General features: G+C 37.6%; 1 protein-coding gene across 7 annotated transcripts in view; it reads right to left on the bottom strand.

The window, feature by feature from the left end:
* GABPB1 (GA binding protein transcription factor subunit beta 1) overlaps window positions 1–20857 on the bottom strand; it is a 67072-nt gene that overhangs the window by 18149 nt on the left and 28066 nt on the right. For 5 of the 7 annotated variants that reach the window (XM_019800936.2, XM_002920417.4, XM_034660994.1 and 2 more), the window contains 5 exons: window positions 10671–10778; window positions 8278–8445; window positions 2562–2756; window positions 1145–1292; window positions 684–797 (listed from right to left, as the gene is read on the bottom strand). In XM_019800936.2, coding sequence (XP_019656495.1) covers window positions 684–797; window positions 1145–1292; window positions 2562–2756; window positions 8278–8445; window positions 10671–10778 — 733 coding nt within the window. Of the gene's footprint in view, window positions 1–683; window positions 798–1144; window positions 1293–2561; window positions 2757–8277; window positions 8446–10670; window positions 10779–20857 lie in introns of those variants that run through there. The other 2 variants (XM_034660993.1, XM_034660992.1) reach the window with 1 other exon arrangement.

The raw sequence follows: 20857 nt of genomic DNA, 5'->3' as shown, positions 1-20857 counted from the left end.
CTCTTTTATAAGCACGGGTCCAAATATAATGGCCTAAACTACAGTAAGAATAGTAACTTTGTGAAGTTTTTAAATTCCCTAATTAAAAAGACATTTACTTACATAATAATTACAGCAAGAACTATTTTGCTTACATGTCAAAGTAAAACCTGGTCTAAACCAGCTACTGACACTGTTTATCATCGTTGACCATCAGGTCATCCTTTAATGGTGGTGCTGGCATGCTACTTCCTAGTTCTGTCAGTCAGTAAGATTCTACGTCATTCTAATAGAACTAACAAAAATTAAAAGTTGTGAAAAAGACAGCAAGTTCATGCGTGTAATTATCTACTTTATACAAAAAGTCACAGATTGGTAAAAACAAAGGCCAACTGGATACAGAGACATGTTTTTCTGTGAACCACAAAAGTTTACTTTTAATTTTAATCAAATTTTAATTAATTGACAAGATTTAACATTCTTTCAAAATCCGGATTTTCAGCTTCCCATAAAAAACGGAATCTGGCAACATTGCACATAGGACCATAATCAGCTAGAGCTCAGGAGCAGATGCCCCTGCCCTGGGCCCCCGTCTTCAGAGGGTCATCATCTTAAATCTGCTCACTTTAGCCTTTTCTATCACCTTCCTAGCCTTTGTAAATATTTGAGTCTCCAAATGTGCACATTTGACTTGTTTCTCTAACCTGGCGTCTCTGCAGAGTTGGACAGCGGAGCAGACGCTTCGGCTAGGGCAGCTAACGTAGCTAATACTGACGTAGACGAGTTTCCAAACTGAACAGCAGATACACCGGTTTCATCTGTGAACAAAAGAGAAGACAGATTTACATTTTAAAGGAGTTTAATCTAATGCACTTTTCTGCTACTCTATTTTACTTTATTCAACTCTTAAATGAAGCTTGGATCATCGTTTTGTGAAAAACAAGCTCGGATAGCATTAGGTTTTGGAAGATAATATTGCAGTACATTTTGCAATATCACCTTTCTTCAAATTCTTGTGTCTCATAAAAATTGGTTTTTGCCAAAACCAAAGAAAACCAAGGTGATGGATATAATCTTACCCTCATTCTCCAAAAGTCCTTTCTTAAAAGGAGGATACCTACTAAAGCATAAAGTCCCAACAGCTATCCTATATGCATCTCAATACCTGTTGCCTTGGATGAATTTTCTGAAGATACCAGACCTGTTAGGTTCACCACCCCTCCAGGTCCGATGATAAACTGTGGTGTGGCGGCATGTATCGTCACAGTGTCCGGACTCTCCGGGTTTGTGTTGATTTGGTTCTGCATAGCAATCTAGGGCACAAATCAACACAGCGTTTTCAGAATTATAACCAGAATGCATAGCACAGACTCTCAATGTAGTACAAACACAAACATAAAGGAAATTCTAAAACTTAAGAAGAATCATATAAAACAAATGGAAATCTTTGTATAGGGTCTACTAAGAGTGCAGTGGTAAACCACAGATAGGAATTTACATCCTAATTCCCCAGTTAGGTAAAGCAGCAAAATCCCATGACAAGAGAAATGGGTATCTGGAAGGCTTTTTATAGAACACAATTGAAAGATATTTTACTGCCCTGTGGCTACAGAAATCAAATTACTTAAATATTTCCTCTACTATATTCAGCAATATGTAACACTACACATATAAAGTATGTCCTTCCCAATTAACTGTTCTCAATCTTCAACCCTGGCCCCCATACGGCACTCCTAGGAGTAAAAGAACTACAAAAGGCATCACAAAATTCATTTTCCTGGACATATAAAATCTTTTAAGTAACTAGCTAAAATTCAATAGAGTCAGATGGTCTTAAACAAGAGTTCTACTGGGAAGGAGAACAAGAAGACAGGCAAGAAACAGTGCATAAAGAAGATAATTTACATCAAAGTTGTGTAGCTAAAGAAAAGAGAAGCAGTACTGACTCTTAGAAAAACTTTCCCAGGGGGGCTCGGGTGGTGCAGTCAGTTAAGCATCTGACTCATAAGATTGAGCCCTGTGTGGGGCTCCACACGCAGCACAGAGTCTGCTTAAGACTCTCTCTCCCTTTCTGTCTGCCCCTCCCCCCCAATAACTAAATACATTCTTAAAAAAAGAAACTTGCGTAAAAGCCATAAAAAACTATGCTCCCAGATTTTTTTGAGGATGATGAAAAATAAAAGAAACCAATTAAAGTGATAGTGACTATATCACTCACTCAGGGGACACTGTTATAGCTACTAAAGAAATATTTTAGTGGAAGTCTAACAGAACTTGAAAAACCGTATTGTATCCAAATATGCAACAAAAATAATTAACAGAATAAAATGTCTAGAAGGGGAATTCAGGAACTTAAAAACACAGAAAGTAATCACCTTATCTAATCTTCTCATGTTACATGTAAAGACTATGATCTTACAATCAGAAAACTGAACAGTAAATGAACAAAGAAAAAGTGAAAGAGTTTGAAAATGACTGCCCAAAATAACCAAGTCCAAAATGAAAAGCCAAAAGTTAAACAACTCATATCATCCACAAGACAGAGATCCTTTCATATTCTCAAATTAAAAGCCAAAAGTTACCTGCAATATCTCTGCCAAATCTTCATTCCCATTGTCTATTGAAATATCAAATGCAGTTTTACAAAATTTACTTTGCGTGTGTACATCAGCACCATATTTGATTAAAAGTTCCACCACTTCTTGATGATTGTGTTCTGTGGCCCAATGTAGAGCTGTCATCTTCAACATGTCCTTTGCATTAACATCAGCACCATGCTATAAAAAATATTGCAAAATAGGAGATTTCTAAAACATGAAATATAAAGAATTCCTAATATGAAAATACTAGCCATTATGCTTTAAAGCAAGAATCTGCTACCAACATGATCAGCTCTCTATTTTTTGTGTTGAATAATCTGTATGTATCTCTATACATGTCACTTAATCACCTTTCTATCATGCTAACTTTCCTACTTGTTTTCCTTCTAATTTCTTAGGAGTACAGCAAAGATTTTTTCAGTCACCAAGCTATGAGCATCACGGGATAGAATGGCATAAGAAGTGAAGAAGAGAAGACCTCCGGAGGTCATGAGAAAGTGGAGGTTGTTCATCCTTGTGCTGATAGGCGTCAGCATTGCCTGGGTGCCCACTGTGCAGTCAGCACAAAGTGGGCAGCTCTTCGATTACATCCAGTCTATTACCAGTTACTTGGGACCACCCACTGCAGCTGTCTTCCTGCTTGCTGTTTTCTGAAGAGAGTCAGTGAGCCGGACAATTGTCTGTTTTTGGGTTCTGGTTCCAAGACTGTGGAGGAGCAGGAGACCTAAAGTTCGTCTGGTCCCAGGAATTCAGCTACAGAGCTACCAAACCATTCTGAATACCTATGAACGCAACTGGAAAATGACGAAAAGAGTAGCAGAAACTCTATGAACAGAAAAGCGACCACTTTCTGCAAGGAGGAGAAAAGATGGCGGAGGAGTAGGGGACCGCTTTCTCAACTGGTCCCCTGAGTCGAGCTGGATATCTACCAGACCATCCTGACACCCACCGAATCAGCCTGAGATGCAAGATCTCTACAAACGAACATCTCCAGTGCTGAATATTGGAGATGTTCGTTTGTAGAGATCTTGCGTGAAGTGGGGAGCCGTGAACCTGCACACAGATATCGGAAGATATCGGAAGATAAACAGAAGGGCACTCGGGCTCCGGAAAGCAGTACCCACCTGCACTGGGGAGCGGGCCGGACTCGCCGACCAGTACCCACGAAAAAGCAGACTGAGACCGGGAGTGCGGGAATGCGCTCACAACCAGATTGAAAACCGGAGCTCCAGAGTGCACACGAACCACACTGAAACAGGGAGCTTGGGAATGCACGCAGGAACCGGGGACGGCTGGTGGTGTTAGAAGCACAAAGGGTAGAGACGTGCCGGCCTTGGGAGTGAGGGCTGGGAGAGTGGCTGTGGGGCCACATCCCGGGACGCTGCAGTGTTCTTAGCAGCACCGACAGAAACAGAGTTAAAGTGGCCAAGAGAGCTCAGTAGAGAGCGGACTGCGATCTCTCTGTTCTGAGACAGAGACTAGGATACGGCCACTGCTGCTCTGACTCTCAGAAGAGCCACAGAAAACCACCAGGGAAAGCCGCCAGAGAACAAAAGCCGGGAAATACCAGCTCAGATTGTGCCAATCCCCATCCCCGCTTGCAGGGGGCAGGGAGACTCTACCCAAACAGAGCTGCCTGAATATCAGCGTGGCAAGCCGCTAACCCCTCCAGAAGGCAGGCTGAAAAATCAAGAAGCCCACATCCCTAAAGTCCCTATAAAACAAGTGCACACTGCCTGGGTCCTGGTCAATAATTTGGGCTCTGGGCATCCCCGTAACCACTCCTCGTCAGAATGACAGGGAGGAGGAATCCCACCCAACAAAGAAAAGATACAGAGACTGTGGCCTCTGCCACAGAACTGATGGATATGGATATAACCAAATTGTCAGAAATGGAGTTCAGAGTAACAATAGTCAAGATGATGTGTAGTCTTGAAAATAATATTAATGAAAATATTAACGAGAATATAGAATCTCTAAGGGCGGAAATGAAAGTGAATCTGGCAGAAATTAAAAATGCTATGAATCAACTGCAGTCTAAACTAGACGCTCTGATGGCCAGGGTAAATGAGGCAGAAGAACGAATTAGTGAATTGGAGGATGGGATGGTAGAAGAGAAAGTTAAAACAGAAACTTGGCTCAAAAAAATCCAATCTCAAGAATGCAGATTACGGGAGATTACTGACTCAATGAAACGTTACAATGTCAGAATCATCAGCATCCCTGAGTGGGTGGAGAAAGAGAGAGGTCTAGAAGAGATATTTGAACAAATTATAGCTGAGAACTTTCCTAATCTGGCAAAGGAAACAAGCATTTGTGTCCAAGAGACAGACGACCCCTCCCAAGGTCAATGACAATAGGCCTACACCACATCACGTCATAGTGCAATTCACAAATATTAGATCCAAGGATACAGTATTGAAAGTGGCCAGGGGGAAGAAAATCCTTACATACAGGGAAAAATACCAGAATAACGTCAGACCTGTCTACAGAGACCTGGCAGGCCAGGAAGGGTTGGCAGGGTATTTTCAAAGCTCTATCTGAGAAGAACATGCAGCCAAGGATCCTTTATCCAGCAAAGCTGTCATTCAGAATTGATGGAGAAATAAAGACCTTCCAGAATCGGCAGAAACTGAAGGAATTCATAACCACCAAACCAGCCCTACATGAGATATTAAGGGGGGTTCTATAAAAGTAAAAAGGCCCCAAGAGTGATACAGAACAGAAATTTACAATCTACAGAAACAAAGACTTCACAGGTAACATGACATCATTAACATCATATCTCTCAATAATCAGTCTCATGTAAATGGCCTAAATGCTCCCATAAAACACCACAGGGTTGCAGACTGGATAAAAACACATGACCCATCCATTTGCTGTCTACAAGAGACTCATTTTGAACCTAAAGATACATTCAGACTGAAAGCGAAGGGATGGAAAACCATTTTTCATGCCAAAACACCTGCAAAGAAAGCTGGGGTAGCAATTCTCATATCAGACAGATTAGATTTTAAACTAAAGACTGTAGTTAGAGACACAGAAAGACACTACATTATTCTTAGAGAATGTATCCAACAAGTGGATATAACAATTATAAATATCTATGCCCCCAACAAGGGAGCAGCTAGATACACAAGCCAACTCTTAACCAGAATAAAGAGACACACAGATAATAATGTGTTAATAGTAGGGGACCTCAACACTCTGCTCTCAGCAATAGACAGATCACCTAAGCAGAAAATCAACAAAGAAACAAAAGCTTTGAATGACATACTGGACCACACAGACCTCATAGATATATACAGAACACTATACCCCAGAACAACAGAGTACTCATTCTTTTCGAATGCACATGGAACTTTCTCCAGAATACAAAAACAGGTCTCAACAGATACCAAAAGACTAAGATTATTCCCTGCATATTTTCAGACACAATGCTTTGAAACTGGAACTCAATCACAAGGAAAAATTTGGAAGAAACTCAAACACTTGGAAACTAAGAACCATCCTGCTCAAGAATGATTGGGTAAACCAGGAAATTAGAAATCAGATAGAACAATTTTTGGAGACAAATGAGAATGAAAACACATTTGTCCAAAACCTATGGGACACTGCAAAGCCAGTCCGAAGGGGAAAATACATGGCCATCCAAGANGGAAGATATTTGCAAATGACACTGCAGATAAAAGACTAGTATCCAAGATCTATGAAGAACTTCTCAAACTCAATACACAGGAAACAATCAAATCAAACAATGCGCAGAAGATACGAATAGACACTTTTCCAATGAAGACATACAAATGGCTAACAGACACATAAAAAAATGTTCAAAATCATTAGCCATCAGGGAAATTCAAATCAAAACCACATTGAGATACCACCTTACGCCAGTTAGAATGGCAAAAATTGACAAGGCAGGAAACGTGGGAATGCAAGTTGGTACAGCCGCTTTGGAAAACAGTGTGGAGGTCCCTTAAAAAGTTAAAAATAGAGCTATCCTATGATCCAGAATTGCACTACTGGGTATTTACCCCAAAGATACAGACGCAGTGAAGAGAAGGGCCATATGCACCCCAACGTTCATAGCAGCATTGTCCAGAATAGCTAAATCATAGAAGGAGCCGAGATGCCCTTCAACAGATGACTGGATTAAGAAGACGTGGTCCATATATACAATGGACTATTACTCAGCCCTCAGAAATAATGATTACCCAACATTTGCAGCAACATGGATCGGACTGGAGGAGATTATGCTAAGTGAAATAAGTCATGCAGAGAAAGACAATTATCATATGGTTTCACTCATTTATGGAATATAAGAAATAGCAGGGAGATCAGTAGGAGAGGGAAGGGAAGAATGAAGGGGGGGGGTAAACAGAAGAGGGAATGAATCATGAGAGACTGTGGACTCTGGGAAACAAACTGAGGGCTTCAGAGGGGAAGGGAGTCGGGGATTGGGATAGGCCGGTGATGGGTATTAAGGCGGCACATATTGTATGGTGCACTGGGTGTTATACGCAAATAATGAATCATGGAACATTGCATCAAAAAACTGGGCAGGTACTGTATGGTGACTAATATAACAAAATAAAAATTATTAAAAAAAAACTATAAAAAAAAAGCTTTAAAAAAAAAGTGAAGAAAAGCTGAAGCGCCTGGGTGGCTCAGTCAGTTAAGTGTCCAACTCTTGATCTCGGCTCAGGTCATGATCTCAGGGTCCTGAGATCAAGCCCTGTGTCAGGCTTTGTGTGGAGTGTGGAGCCTGCTTGAGATTCTCTGTCTCCTTCTGCCCCTACAACCATTTGCGTGTGCACGTGCTCTCAAAAAAAAAAAAAAAAAGTGAAGGAAAACTATGAGCATTCCTCCAAAACCCTCTTTAATTCTAGTTCATTATTTATACAAAAATATTCTTTGCTTTCAAAATCAGAACAATGTTAATAATCAAAAGGGAGCTATCAGGGATGCACTGTCCAATATGGTAGCCACTGGACACACGTGGCTATTAAGCACTTGAAATATGGCTAGTCCCAACAGAGATGTACTGTATATGTAAACACACACTGGAATTCAAAGACTTAACACCAAAAAAAGGATGTAACATAGCTCATTAATCATTTTTACATTGATTTCATGTTGAAATGGTAATATTTTGTATATATGAGGTTAAAAAAATATTGAAATGGTAATATTTTGTATATATGAGGTTAAAAAAATATATTAAAATTAGTTTTTACTTTTTTTTTAACGTAGCTAATAGAAAATCTAGAATTACATGTGATTCACATTTATGGCTTACATTGTATGTCTTTTGAATAGGCTGATGTAAAGGCCAGAATAAAAATCCTTATTTGTATTATTAATTTGTTAATCATCCAAACCTTATATTTCCTTCCATAAGCATTTTAACTGTGTCAAGTAAGACAAAGCTGTAGACCCTCATCATAACGGAAACCAAGGTCTAGGAAATCAACTGTCTGACTTAACTAAGAACATACCTAGAGGAAGTTCGTTTTCTCCCACAAAGGAGAACTTTAAGGTAATTTTCATTTGATGGGCTTACACACAAAAAAATGAGATAACACAGGAAAAAAAAAACCTAAACATTCAATAAAAGTAGTCCCCTTCTCCCTCTTATAAAACCATAAATCCTTAGGGGCTTACTTTCAAAAGCAGAGTGCAAAAGGAGAACACATACCTTAAGCAAAACTTCTACTATGCTGGCATGGCCCTCAGAAGCTGCCATATGTAATGGCGTTCGGTCCACTTTGGTTCTTGCATCCCTACTTACACCCGCTCGGAGGAGTACTTCTGTGGTGGAATAATGCCCATACTGTGCTGCCAGATGAAGTGGAGAGGTTCCCAGCTATACCACCAGAAAAAAAAATCCACATTTATAATCATTTTTAACACACTTCTATTACTACCTTCTATTTTATATTTTCTTTTTACATAGCAAACAGATTATCTTCATATTATCTGCTTACAGATCCTCCTGGAGATTAGTTTGGGCTACTTGAATTCGAGCTGCCACGTTCATCAGTTCTGGAAAAAATCTTTTATATCTTAAAATTCCTATTCTCACTCTCCTTGTGGATTTTTGATTAGATACGTTACATTTTCTCACACTAGCCTTCATGACTCCTGATATCTTAAATTTTCTACCTATTTTTCTCTATAATGCATTCTGGATTTTTTTTTTCGTTATCCTTCAGTTCACTAATTTTCTCTTTAGGTGTTCCTAATCCGCTTAAAATCTTATCTAAAAAACTTGTCAGTCTGCTTCTGTTGTTAGTTGTTTCAGTGGGTTATTGTCCAAGTTGTCTGTGTCCTTGTGCATTTACGTTTGACTATTCATTTTCCTTGGAATTTCATTTGTGGATACTGGGATGAAGGTAGGTTCCTTCAGAAAGAATATTCATTTGCTTCTGTCAGGAACCTGGGGTAACCTCAGTCCAAAGATCACTTTGAATTCATTTTTTAGTGTACAGCTTTGCAGAATGCACAAGTATTTATGAGTTCAGGTCACAAATGTGTGCAAGGGATGGCTTATGATACCAAATCCTCATCAATAATTTTTTTTCTCTCTCCATTTGGTGACTTGTTTCCAGTCAGTTCATTCTCCTTTCAGTACCCTACAACAGGGGCAGGGGCAGAAGCAGATAAGAAGAGGGAGGGGGTATTTCTGGTTTACCTTATACAGAAGATACATCTCTTTAGGATTCCTGGATTAATAGGAGAGGATCTCCTAGGAGACTTCTATGAACAGTCTCAGGTCTGTCTTCAGTAAACCATGACAGTGAGGTGGGAAAACCAACAGGCAAATTCACTGAGTTCAGCAAATATTCTTAGAGTGAAATTTCTTTAGGTTCCGGTGTTCACTTAGTTTTTCAGGTTAATAGTTCCTTATTTTCTTTCTAACTCACCAGTGCACTAAAGATTTTTTTTAATAGTTAATCAAAAAGTCTTTATCTTTTAAAGACAGATGCTGAAATATTTATGGATGAAATGAAATCGTTCATGGAATTTGCTTTAAAGGGGGCCTGGGTGGTTCAGTTGGTTAAGAGTCTGCCTTCAGCTCAGGTCATGATCTCAGGGTCCTGGGATCAAGCCCTGCATTGGTTTCCCTGCTCAGCGGACAACCTGCTTCTCCCTCTCCCTTTGCTTCCCCCCACCGCTTGTGCTCTCTCTCTGTCTCTCTGTCAAATAAATTAATAAAATCTTTAAAAAAAAATTTTTTTTTTTGCCTTAAAATAATACAGAACAAAGAAAGTGGCATGAGGTTAGAGAGGAAACAGACTCACCATGATTTGATAATTTTTGAAGCTGGCTAAAGGGTATGTAGGGGTTGGTACTTGAAATTTCCCATAATAAAAAATTTTATATTGTTTTATTTTGTTTTTAATGAAAAATAAAAAAGAACGTAGGACAAGTAGGCCGAAAACAACAAAAGCTAAAATCTGGAATTTTTAGTTGTTACCAGAAGGCAGGTTAATCTAGATTCCTAACCTTCCCTGCCAAGCCCATCTCTTTTGAGTTACTCTGGGAACTAAGTACAGTTACGGTTTTTGCTGTCCTCACAACTGCCTTCTGTAGTTACTAGGACCATGTTCCCATTCCTTTCCTCCTCTTTGGTCATGTTTGCAATAGTGTTACAAGTATCAATTGAAATGCAAACATTTTTTCCTTTTCAGAAGCAATTATAAGATTAACCAGGATCTTTATCTGTTATTTTCTGAATTATAAATTCTACCTGTGGTACTTATGACCTTAAAATTAAATTTCAAGCAGCTACAATTTATATTCATCCTACAATATTGAACTCCATAGTTTAAAAGAAAAACACTTTTGTGGACAGAATACTTGAATAAGGTTGTCATATATATATGACATATATAAAGATTCAAACCATTCCCTTTAAATGATAGCTAGAATTCTAAAACTGCAAACAAATTTGCAAAAAAAACACCATTTTTTAAATCAACTTTTTGCCACATCTAAACACAATACTGACTACATTTTTCTCCAGAAAAACTAATAAATGAGAAGAAAATTTTAAAAAGCCAGCACAACATTAAAATCATTCTTTACCCAGTCTGTAGTAAAAGGAGCTCCATTTGCCATCAAAATACGAACTTCATCATCTTGACCTGCTCGTGCTGCTTCTAAAAGCTTCTTTCCCAAATCTACCAGGGACATCTAAACAAAACAAAGATGAATTTAACATCTCTATTGATACATTATTACATGACTTTTTCCCCATGTATCTTTATTAATAACAAATCTAAATTATCCCTCTAAAAGTTTGTGATATGGTTAATTTGAAACTACAGATCACGCAAAAGCAATTTGTACTTGATTTTGGGGAACAGGTTTTCCTTTCTCGTTAAGTTTTTACCTAGAATAATAAAATCAGTTTGAATTCTCTAAATACAGCTGGTAAAGATAATGAGGCAAATAAGCAGAGAAGAGACTTGCCTAACATTTAAAACTGGCAAGAAACTGTTTTCACTGGGGGAGCACAATAAAGTTTTCCATAAAGTAAACAGAAATAAGGTACAAGATACTATCATCTGTAACTGGTGCAAATTACAATAAATATATTGTAACTTTTTTGCAACAGTAAATCAGAAAATATGTTCAGAATTTAAAAAACAAGTATTTTCAATTGTTTTTGAATTTGCCTCAAAAAGTGAGTACCCTTTGAAAGTTGGGTAAGTAGTGAAGGGGAAAGAAATTTTAAGAAGGGGATGTCAGGTTGATTAGTGTATTCCAATCTTGTATGAAACAGGTATTATTCAAGAAGGAGGGGAGAGGAGTATGTATGTATGTATGTATGTGAGGAGGGAGTTATAGCTTAGAGAGGTTATTAATGCCGGGAAGGATTGCATTATATAATTAGAAGAGATGTTAGGGAATGTAAAGGGGTTGATTAAAAAATATACAGATGTCCCTTGAAAGAACAGATTTATGTTTACATTACTATATTTTTAGTAGATTCTAGAACATGGGAACAACCATACATAGAGTAACCAATAACAGATGCCAATGCTGGGAGACTTGCACAATGATTAAGTGAGATGAATATGCCCAAAACAGGCATTTGCCACAGGGCAGGAAATAATTTCTTATAATTATTCCATTTATAAGGATAAAAATAATTCATAATATATCCCATGGTGAAGAAGAAAAACCACCACACGAATTTATGTGTTTTATATAGGGGTTTTTACATGTATTTTTTGTGTGTGACACAACAATTTCACCCTTTCTGTTTTCCTCCCATTCTCTCATACCTTGACTAAGTCACTGGAACCCAAGATACTCCTTAATCATGCTAAAGACATTAAGATCTAAAGAGATTACTGATCTCTAATGAAGGATTTCTCCTAGGAAATATGTACAAGCTGGATAGTACAAATTTACATCACACTCAAAAGGCAAAACCTGCAATAATTTCCTATGAAAGGCAGGATAAGGCAAAAAGAAATTGACCTCTCCTCCACAAAAGTACAGTAAAATCAAACTGTTCACACTAGCAAATACAGTGACTACACTCAGATGACCAAAACTTAACATAAATGTGGTTTTACAATGAAATAAATCTTCACAAAAAATATACCCTTTTATGTCTTACACAGGTAATATAAAATCAGTCTGCATTCATTCAGCATACATAGTGCCAGACAGTTTAGACGTCTGGGTATCTTTTATGAAATAGTGGTTAAGGGTTTTTCCTCATTTTTAGAAACTGGGTTGTCTGCCTTTTTCCTAATGATTTGTAAGCATTCATAACATACATTCTGGATAGGAGTTCTTTGTCAGATATAATAGCTATTGTAAGTATCTCCTTCCAAAATCCTGATCTTTTGACTCTCCACCCCCTTCTTTGATTTCACATACTATCTTCGATGGGCAGATATGAAACTTCAATGTATTATAAAAAAAAAAAAACAAAGACAGCAAAGGAATGTCTGCCACAAAAATGAATGTAAGAAACATTAATAATTTTTATTATGTAAAAGGTCTGACTCAAAATGAGAAGGGAAAACAAACACCATGAACCCAACAGAGCAACAGTCAAAGGACAAAGCAAGAAATAATAATAATAAAGAGCCTAGGATCATCTGGGTCTGAATTTGCATGTCTCTGAAACATAATGGGAGGGGGCCTCAGGAAGTCCTCTGGAATTGCACACTGTCTGCTTCTAGAATGAGATCTAAACTTAAGATTTTAGAGTAGTCTGACTGATTGGGTCTATGGGGGCAAGTAACACACCTCCCACCACAGCTCAGGGGGTGTATTTATCCTGATAAAGCAGATATGCACAACCACGTGTTTAAAAAAACAAAGTAACAAGCTCAGGGGCACTTGGCTCAGTCGGAGGAGGAGCATGTGACAGGAAGCTTGGGTTCAGAGGCCTGTGGCCCGCGTTAAGTAAATAAACTTAAAAAAAAAAAAGAAAAAACCAAGCCCAAATTGAAGTCATTTGCTCCCCTACAAGAGCAAACCAAGAGCTCATTACAGTTTCCACCTATCCCAGGAAGGTGACCCTTTTAGAAGCCAACCTGAAATTTTCTGATCAGCGCTAGTGAGGTCATCTGCAAGATGAAAACCCTGCTGCTGTTCCCTCCCCGACCCAAAAAAGGTTTTGGCCTGTAACAATCTTTTCTTTTGCTAATAATTTCCTTGCCTCTTCCCCTTCCTATAAAAACCTTCCATTCTGTACACCTCTTCAGAGCTCCTTTCTACTTGTCTCATTTATGAATCACTTCATAAAAGCCAATTTGATCTTCAAAAAAAAGTCAAAGGACATGATCATATATTTTCCAAAAGAGAAGAAATAATTCACAAACATAAAAAATGTTCAGTGTCACTAAGAGTCACATAAATGTAAATAATTTAATAGTTAAATTTAAAAAAGGATAAGTCAAGACTGATACTTTTACATATTGACATAGATAGATAGATAGATAGATAGATAGATAGATAGATAGATAGCAATATAAATGGATCAGCTGTGGGGTTTTTTGGATCAGCTTTTTTTAAATGTCAATTTGGCAATACATAAAAGTTACAAAAATGTTCAAGCCTATGACCCAATGAATGATCCCACTTCCGAGATCTATCCTAAAGAAAAAACAAAAATATGTTGAAATAGATTTATCAACACAGGTATACACATAAATACACGTAAACCTACATATATATAACCATTTGTATCATGTGAATAACCTAGAGAAAGGAAAATGTGGAATCTAATAGAACAATACACAGTAATTTAAAATAATAGTTGAAAGTTATGTAATAACATTAAGAAGTTATGCCACATTAAGTAAAAAGATACAAAACTAATTCTTGAATGTCAAAATATACAGAGAACAAAACACCGAGAAATACCAACAACTGTTAGAGTGTCAAGATTATAGGAAATTTTGCCTCCACTTTACAAAGTTTGTTACTAAATTCTCTTCCTAACTTAAAAAGTGTTTTTTTAAAGGGACAAATTACATTGTATGACTGTCAACTAACTAAATGCTGACATTAAAGAAAGTTATATACTACTGACTTACTAAACAGGAAAAGTGGAAAAAATAAAGAAAATGCATGGTATCGGGTACTTAAAATAGCAAACTTACTGATCTGATTACAAGAATTGCAAACAAAACAATGATGCACTTAAACAAATCAACTTCTATTACAATTCTGTAACTGTCTTAATTATCCAAAACATATCAAGGACTCAGGATACTTAATTTATTGTGGTTTTAAAGTTCCATGAGCAATATAGCTATGTAGTAAATAAATAGCTGGATACTTTTCAATCAACAGTTCTCAAAATGGTAGCAGTGCTGTCCCCTAGAAGGCTCGCTGGATATATATGGAGGCATTTTGGAGGCTGATGCAGGGAGGAGTGGGGTGAAGGTTCTACTAGCATTAAAAGGTCATGGATCAGGGATATTAGACGTCCAGCAATGCAGGGAACAATCCAGTATGGCAAAGAATGTCACATGTTCTGGGCGACTTTCAAAGGCTCCACTGAATATCTAAGGCTAGAACTTAACTAATATGTAAACAAATGTATTTTTCCATAGTTATTAATGCACCCCAAACTTCCCAGAATGCAACCATACTGTAAATCCATTTGTTTTGCTCAGAACTTTACTAAGAGCTGTTCATCATTTTCAAAAACGATGTCACCAATGTTGATGCCCCTTGGTTATCTGAATCACCAATATAAAAACACTGTATCAATCAGCTTTCACAGTGATTCTATGGACAAACTCTTGTGTCAGATAGGGTAGTCTGCTCGAGGATTTACATACTGAAATATACAATTTATTATACAGTGCTTTCCTTCCGGGTGCCTGGGTGGTTGAGTCAGCTAAGCATCTGCCTTCAGCTCAGGTCATGATCCTGCAGTCCTAGGATGTATCCTCTGGCCCTGCTCAGCGGGGGTCTGCTTCTCCCTCTCCCTCTGTCCTGCTCCTGTGCACTCGCTCGCTCTCTCTCTTACCCCTCTCTCTCTCCCAAATAAATATCTTTAAAAATAAAAGTGCTTTCCTTCCATTTCTCCTTCATATTAAAATTATTTTAATGACTTTTTGAAATTATGCAGATAGATAATAATAACCATAATTTTCATTTCAAGTTAGCAAAAGGGGCAATACAAACATTTTTCTACAGGAAGACAGCACAGTCTAATAAGATTGAAAAATCAATGGAAGAAAATACACGTAAGATCAAGTAAGACCAAAATCAAAGGCATTTTTAATTTTTTCTCAAGATAATTAGTAAAACATAAAACAATGAAAATATCAAAATGTAGCAATTTCACTTCTGATTCTCATCTAAGGGGAACAACACACGCCACAGAATAATTCTAATCCTCAGAGGAACTCAACTGTATTAAGACAATAAATTGATTGAGGGGACCAGAGCTCCAGATAGAGCCCCCTCTATTTTGTTCATTATCTATTAACTCTCCAGAGATAAAATGTTAGATTTACATAAAACCATTTAAGGGCTTAGCAATAAATGTTGCTTTTTTGGCATGGCAAATAATTTTGGCCCAAGCAAATAAAGAAGCATAATTCAATTCAATAAATTTTAATGAATGTTGGAATATATTTATTGAAAATACACTATATGTATGGCACTGAATGCCAATCCCGTTTACTACCCCTTGCAACAAAACAATGATGCACTTAAACAAATCAACTTCTATTACAATTCTGTAACTGTCTTAATTATTCAAAACATATCAAGGACTCAGGATATTTAATTTATTGTGGTTTTAAAGTTCCATGAACAACATAGCTATGTAGTACCTATGTCAATCCCGTTTAATACCCCTTTCCTTTTAAGAAAAGTAATCTAAAAACTCACTGTAATAAATTCCGTCCTGAATTTTTTTACTGCTTCTAAAAAAGTTTTTTACAATCTGATACAAACCATTATTTTTTTAACTTCAAAAATACGAATTTTAGCTCTACAGGGGAACTTCAAAATAGCCACAAACTAGCTCCTTTTGCTTAAAAGTACATGCTGAGAGGGCCATCTAGTGGTAACAGGAATTACTAATTACAACTACACTTTTATGATTTTTTTTTTTTAAAGATTTTATTTATTTGACAGAGATAGAGATAGCCAGCGAAAGAGGGAACACAAGCAGGGGGAGTGGGAGAGGAAGAAGCAGGCTCATAGCAGAGGAGCCTGATGTGGGGCTCGATCCCATAACACCGGGATCACGCCCTGAGCCGAAGGCAGGTGCTTAACCGCTGTGCCACCCAGGCGCCCCTACAACTACACTTTTAAAGCTTACTACAGTCTATTTTGTTTTGAATTTCTATGATTAATAGCTCATAGAGCTGTTTTGAGGATTATACAGCGCTTTCCTTTCCCGGACATGAAACTCTCAATAAAACTGTAAAATACTAATTCCATATGAATTGTTACTAGCACTCCTAAAAAAGAATATGAGTAAAAAGTTAGAAAATATAATCCTATTACAATATACTTAGTAATAAACCTTGATTGCCTCATTAAAAACTTCAGCATAAACTTGCAATATCACTCCTATGCTCAATGAGAACAATTATAAATCCAATAAAATTCTTCTAAAGTTTTTCACCAATGTAGTACTATTTATGCATCAAAAGCCTTTAAGATGATCATACTCTTTGACCTCATAATCCCACTCATGTAAACCTGTCACAAAGAAACTATCTAAAACATATTAAAATTAATGTTACTTAAAATAGGGAAAAACTGAAATGTCCTAATACAAGATTAGTTAAAGAAATTAGGGGTGCCTGGGTGGCTCAGTTAATTAAAGGACTGCCTTCGGCTCGGGTCATGATCCCAGGACCCTGGGATTGAGCCCCACATCAGGGAGCCTTCTCCCTCTGCCTCTGCCTGCAGTCCCCCTCTGCTTGTGTTCTCTCTGTCAAATAAATAAATAAAATCTTAAAAAAAAAAGAAATTAAGATAGATCATAATGGAATACTCAAGCTTTCATTTATTTTATTTTTTATTACGGAAAATTTTGAGCAAATACAAGAATAGGCACAACAGTATAATGAACTTCCACACAGAAACCAACTAGCTTCAATATTATCAATTTACGGGCTGCCCATTTCCCACCCACACATATTTTGAAGCGAATATTAGACATCATTTTATCTGTAAATTCCAGTATGTATGTCTAAAAGATAACCAGTACTATATATAGTCATTTAAGATTTTTATAAGTAATATGCAACAATATTAGAATCAAGCCTCTAAACTAAATATACACCATGATCCAAACTATGTAAAAAGTGCATAGAAAAGTACCCAGAAGCAAAATATGATATACCATGATAATGAAAATTATAGATTTTTCCTTTTTCTATTTTTTATTTCATAAGTGTTCTATAATGAGCACATATTACTCCTGTAATTAAAAATAAACTTTTATTAGTTTCTAATAGTAATAGAAATTCATTGCATCTAAGTAATGTCACTTCAGTGAAAAAATGTGAACATCTCATATCCTGCATTTAATCTATAAAGCAGACAAGTAGAATGTTGAAAAGAATAAATACGTGAATAAGCACAAAAGCCTTTTATTAAAAAGCTTTTCACCAAAACTAGATTACAGATAAAAAACATTTGTAATGTAAGAAATTAGATGTTGAAAGTGATTTTTTTAATAGTAAAAGCATATAAAATGTGACTCTAAGTAAAATTAAGGATATTACAACCATGTGTTTAACTGTACAAATGAAAATATTCTTGGGCATAAGAATTTAGTTGCCTACGTTCCTATAAGAAAATGGGGGCGCCTGGGTGGCTCAGTCGGTTGAGTCTCTGCCTTTAGCTCAGGTTGTGATCCCAGCGTCTTGGGATCAAGCCCCATGTCAGGCTCCCTACTCTGAGGGGAGTTTGCTTCTGCCTCTGCCCCTCCCCCTGCTCATGCCCTCTCACTCTCTCTCTCAAATAAAATCTTCTTTTAAAAAGAGGGGAGAAGGGGCGCCTGGGTGGCACAGCGGTTAAGCGTCTGCCTTTGGCTCAGGGCGTGATCCCGGCGTTATGGGATCGAGCCCCACATCAGGCTCCTCCACTATGAGCCTGCTTCTTCCTCTCCCACTCCCCCTGCTTCTGTTCCCTCTCTCTCTGGCTGTCTCTATCTCTGTCAAATAAGTAGATAAAAAATCTTTAAAAAAAAAAGGGGGGGGAGACAATAACTTGGATAATAAGTAGCACGTGGCATCTTGCAAAATCTTTACCTATGTTGTCTCATGTAATCTAAACAGACTTACTACAACAGTTATGGTCCCCATTTTGCAAAGGGGACAAAGAATAGAAGGACTTACCAAAGGGTACTAGTTTTAGTCCAAAGATAAGACCCATATTCTTAACTCTTGTGTTCTAAATTAGAGAACATTGGGAATCTGCAGGGATATAAAAGAACATGCCCTTCAAGTCTCTCTGTGTGATTCCTTTGAAGAAAAAAATAATCAAATGAACTCTGGTATATTTGGAATTTTCTCCCATTTCCATTTTGTCTAGTGGGCTTTTTTTTTTTTTTTACTTTTTTTAACTTAAAAATGACACTTTCAGACATAAAGTATCTAAAGAAAAATCATCTCCCATAGACCCTTGTTTCAGAAAACCACCAAAAGATGTACTCCACCATGACCAGAAATAAACAAAAACAAGAATCAAGGGCTTCAGGAAATAAGGAATCCAACCTAAATAGAGTGGAGGAGGATCCCCAAGATGATGATAAAGGAGACACCAAGATGTGCTGTATAGGAGACCTGGAAAGCAAATCCAGATTGGAGCCAGAGGACAGAGGTTCCAGAAGGAGGTCTCCAAGGAAAAGATAAACCAATAAGACTCCCAGGAAAAGAATGAGATTTCCAGTGGGGAATCTGACATGGGTTAGTGATGGATACAAGAAATCTAAGCAAAAGAAAAAAGTACACAATTTCTTTTTCAGAGGGAAGAAAAAAAAAAACCCTACACAAGAAAGAAAATGTAATCGCAACATATACATGGCATGGGTTAGTGAAGAATAGTAGTTCCAGGATTGCAATAACCACTGAATACTAATCCAAGCAAAATTTTTGGTGTACTTCTATTAAAGAAGATGAAGAGTGAGGAGCGCCTGGATGGCTCAGTGGGTTGGGTGGCCAACTCTTGGTTTCAGATCAGGTCATGATCTCATAGGTGGTGGAATTAGGCTCCTGCCCTGGGCTCCCCACTCAGCGGAGAGTCTGCCTGGATATTCTCTCCCTCTGCCCCTCCATCCCACACCCAGCCCTGGCTCATGCGTGTGCACACTCTCTCTTTCTCTCTAAAATGGGTAAATCCTTAAAAAAAAAATTAAAAAATAGGGGCACCTGGGTGGCACAGCAGTTAAGCGTCTGCCTTCAGCTCAGGGCGTGATCCCGGCATTGTGGGATCGAGCCCCACATCAGGCTCCTCCGCTGTGAGCCTGCTTCTTCCTCTCCCACTCCCCCTGTTTGTGTTCCCTCTCTCGCTGGCTGTCTCTATCTCTGTCAAATAAATAAATAAAATCTTTTAAAAAATTAAAAAAAAAAAGATGAAGAGTAAGGAGAAATACGCTTAGAGGTTTGGTTTAAGATAGCCAAAGCTTCATCTTCATAACTGGGAAGTCAAAGATATCTGATACAGAAAAATCAATAAATAGCATAAGCTTGTTTATTTAAAAATACGGAGGGAACTACTAGGGGAAAAAAAAAAGGCAAAAAGAGAATGGATGCCTCTGGGAAAGAAGGCTCTGGGGTGGGAAGGAATAACACAAGGGACTGCAGGGTTGTTGGTTTTTATCATTAACCTTGTATTTTTTTATTTTTCAACTTTGTACATGTATACTTTCATAAAAATAAAATTACAATAAACAAATACATGTCCACTGTATATAAAAAATGCATCATTCAAATTCAAAGTCATTCCCACACTTCCTGGTGGTCTTATTTCCCAGGAATAACCACTATTTAAATGTTTAGTGTGTAGCCTTCTAGATCTTTTCTATGCCTATAGAAATACACACAGGCACAATGCTTTTTTTCAAACAAATACAAAACACAAGAAGGGATCACATTATAATGGTCTTGCAACTTGCTTCTTTTCACTTCACAGGGATCTCCTTGTTTTCTCAGTGACATCTTTCTAAATGCACACAGATAAAAACATACTTTTTACTAGCCACACAGTATTATGAAGTGTGGGCTGAATAATGGCCCCCCAAAGATGTCTAGATCTTAATTCCCAGAATCTGTGAATGTTAGCTTATGTGGTAAAAAGGACTTTTCAGGTGTGATTAAATTAAGGATATTGAGATAGGAAGATCCTGGATAATCTCGACAGGCTTAATATAATCACAAGGGTCCTTACAAGTGGGATGTAGGAGGGTCAGGAGAGAAGGAAACAGAGATCAGAGGGGAGAGGGAGAGAGAGATCTGAAGTTGCTATAGTTGCTAGCCTTGAAGACTGCGGGGGGGGGGGGGGANGGGAGTATGGGGGGATACTGCTGCAGCCAAGAAATGCAGGCAGTCTTGCAAAACTAGAAAAGGAAAGAAAACAGATTCTCCACCCCCGCCCCCGGAACCTCCAGAAGGGTGCACAACCCTGCTAAAATCTTCATTTTGTGTTTTCTGCCCTCCATAACTATAAAATAATAAATTTGTGCTGTTTTAAGGCACTAAATTTGTGGTAATTTGTTATAGCAAATAGGAAAGTATTACACTATAGAAATAGGAAAC

The sequence above is a fragment of the Ailuropoda melanoleuca genome, chromosome 5 (assembly GCF_002007445.2).
Source record: "Ailuropoda melanoleuca isolate Jingjing chromosome 5, ASM200744v2, whole genome shotgun sequence".
Taxonomy (NCBI): domain Eukaryota; kingdom Metazoa; phylum Chordata; class Mammalia; order Carnivora; family Ursidae; genus Ailuropoda; species Ailuropoda melanoleuca.
Note: the sequence above shows the minus strand (reverse complement) of the source record. Positions and strands in the feature narration are given on the sequence as shown.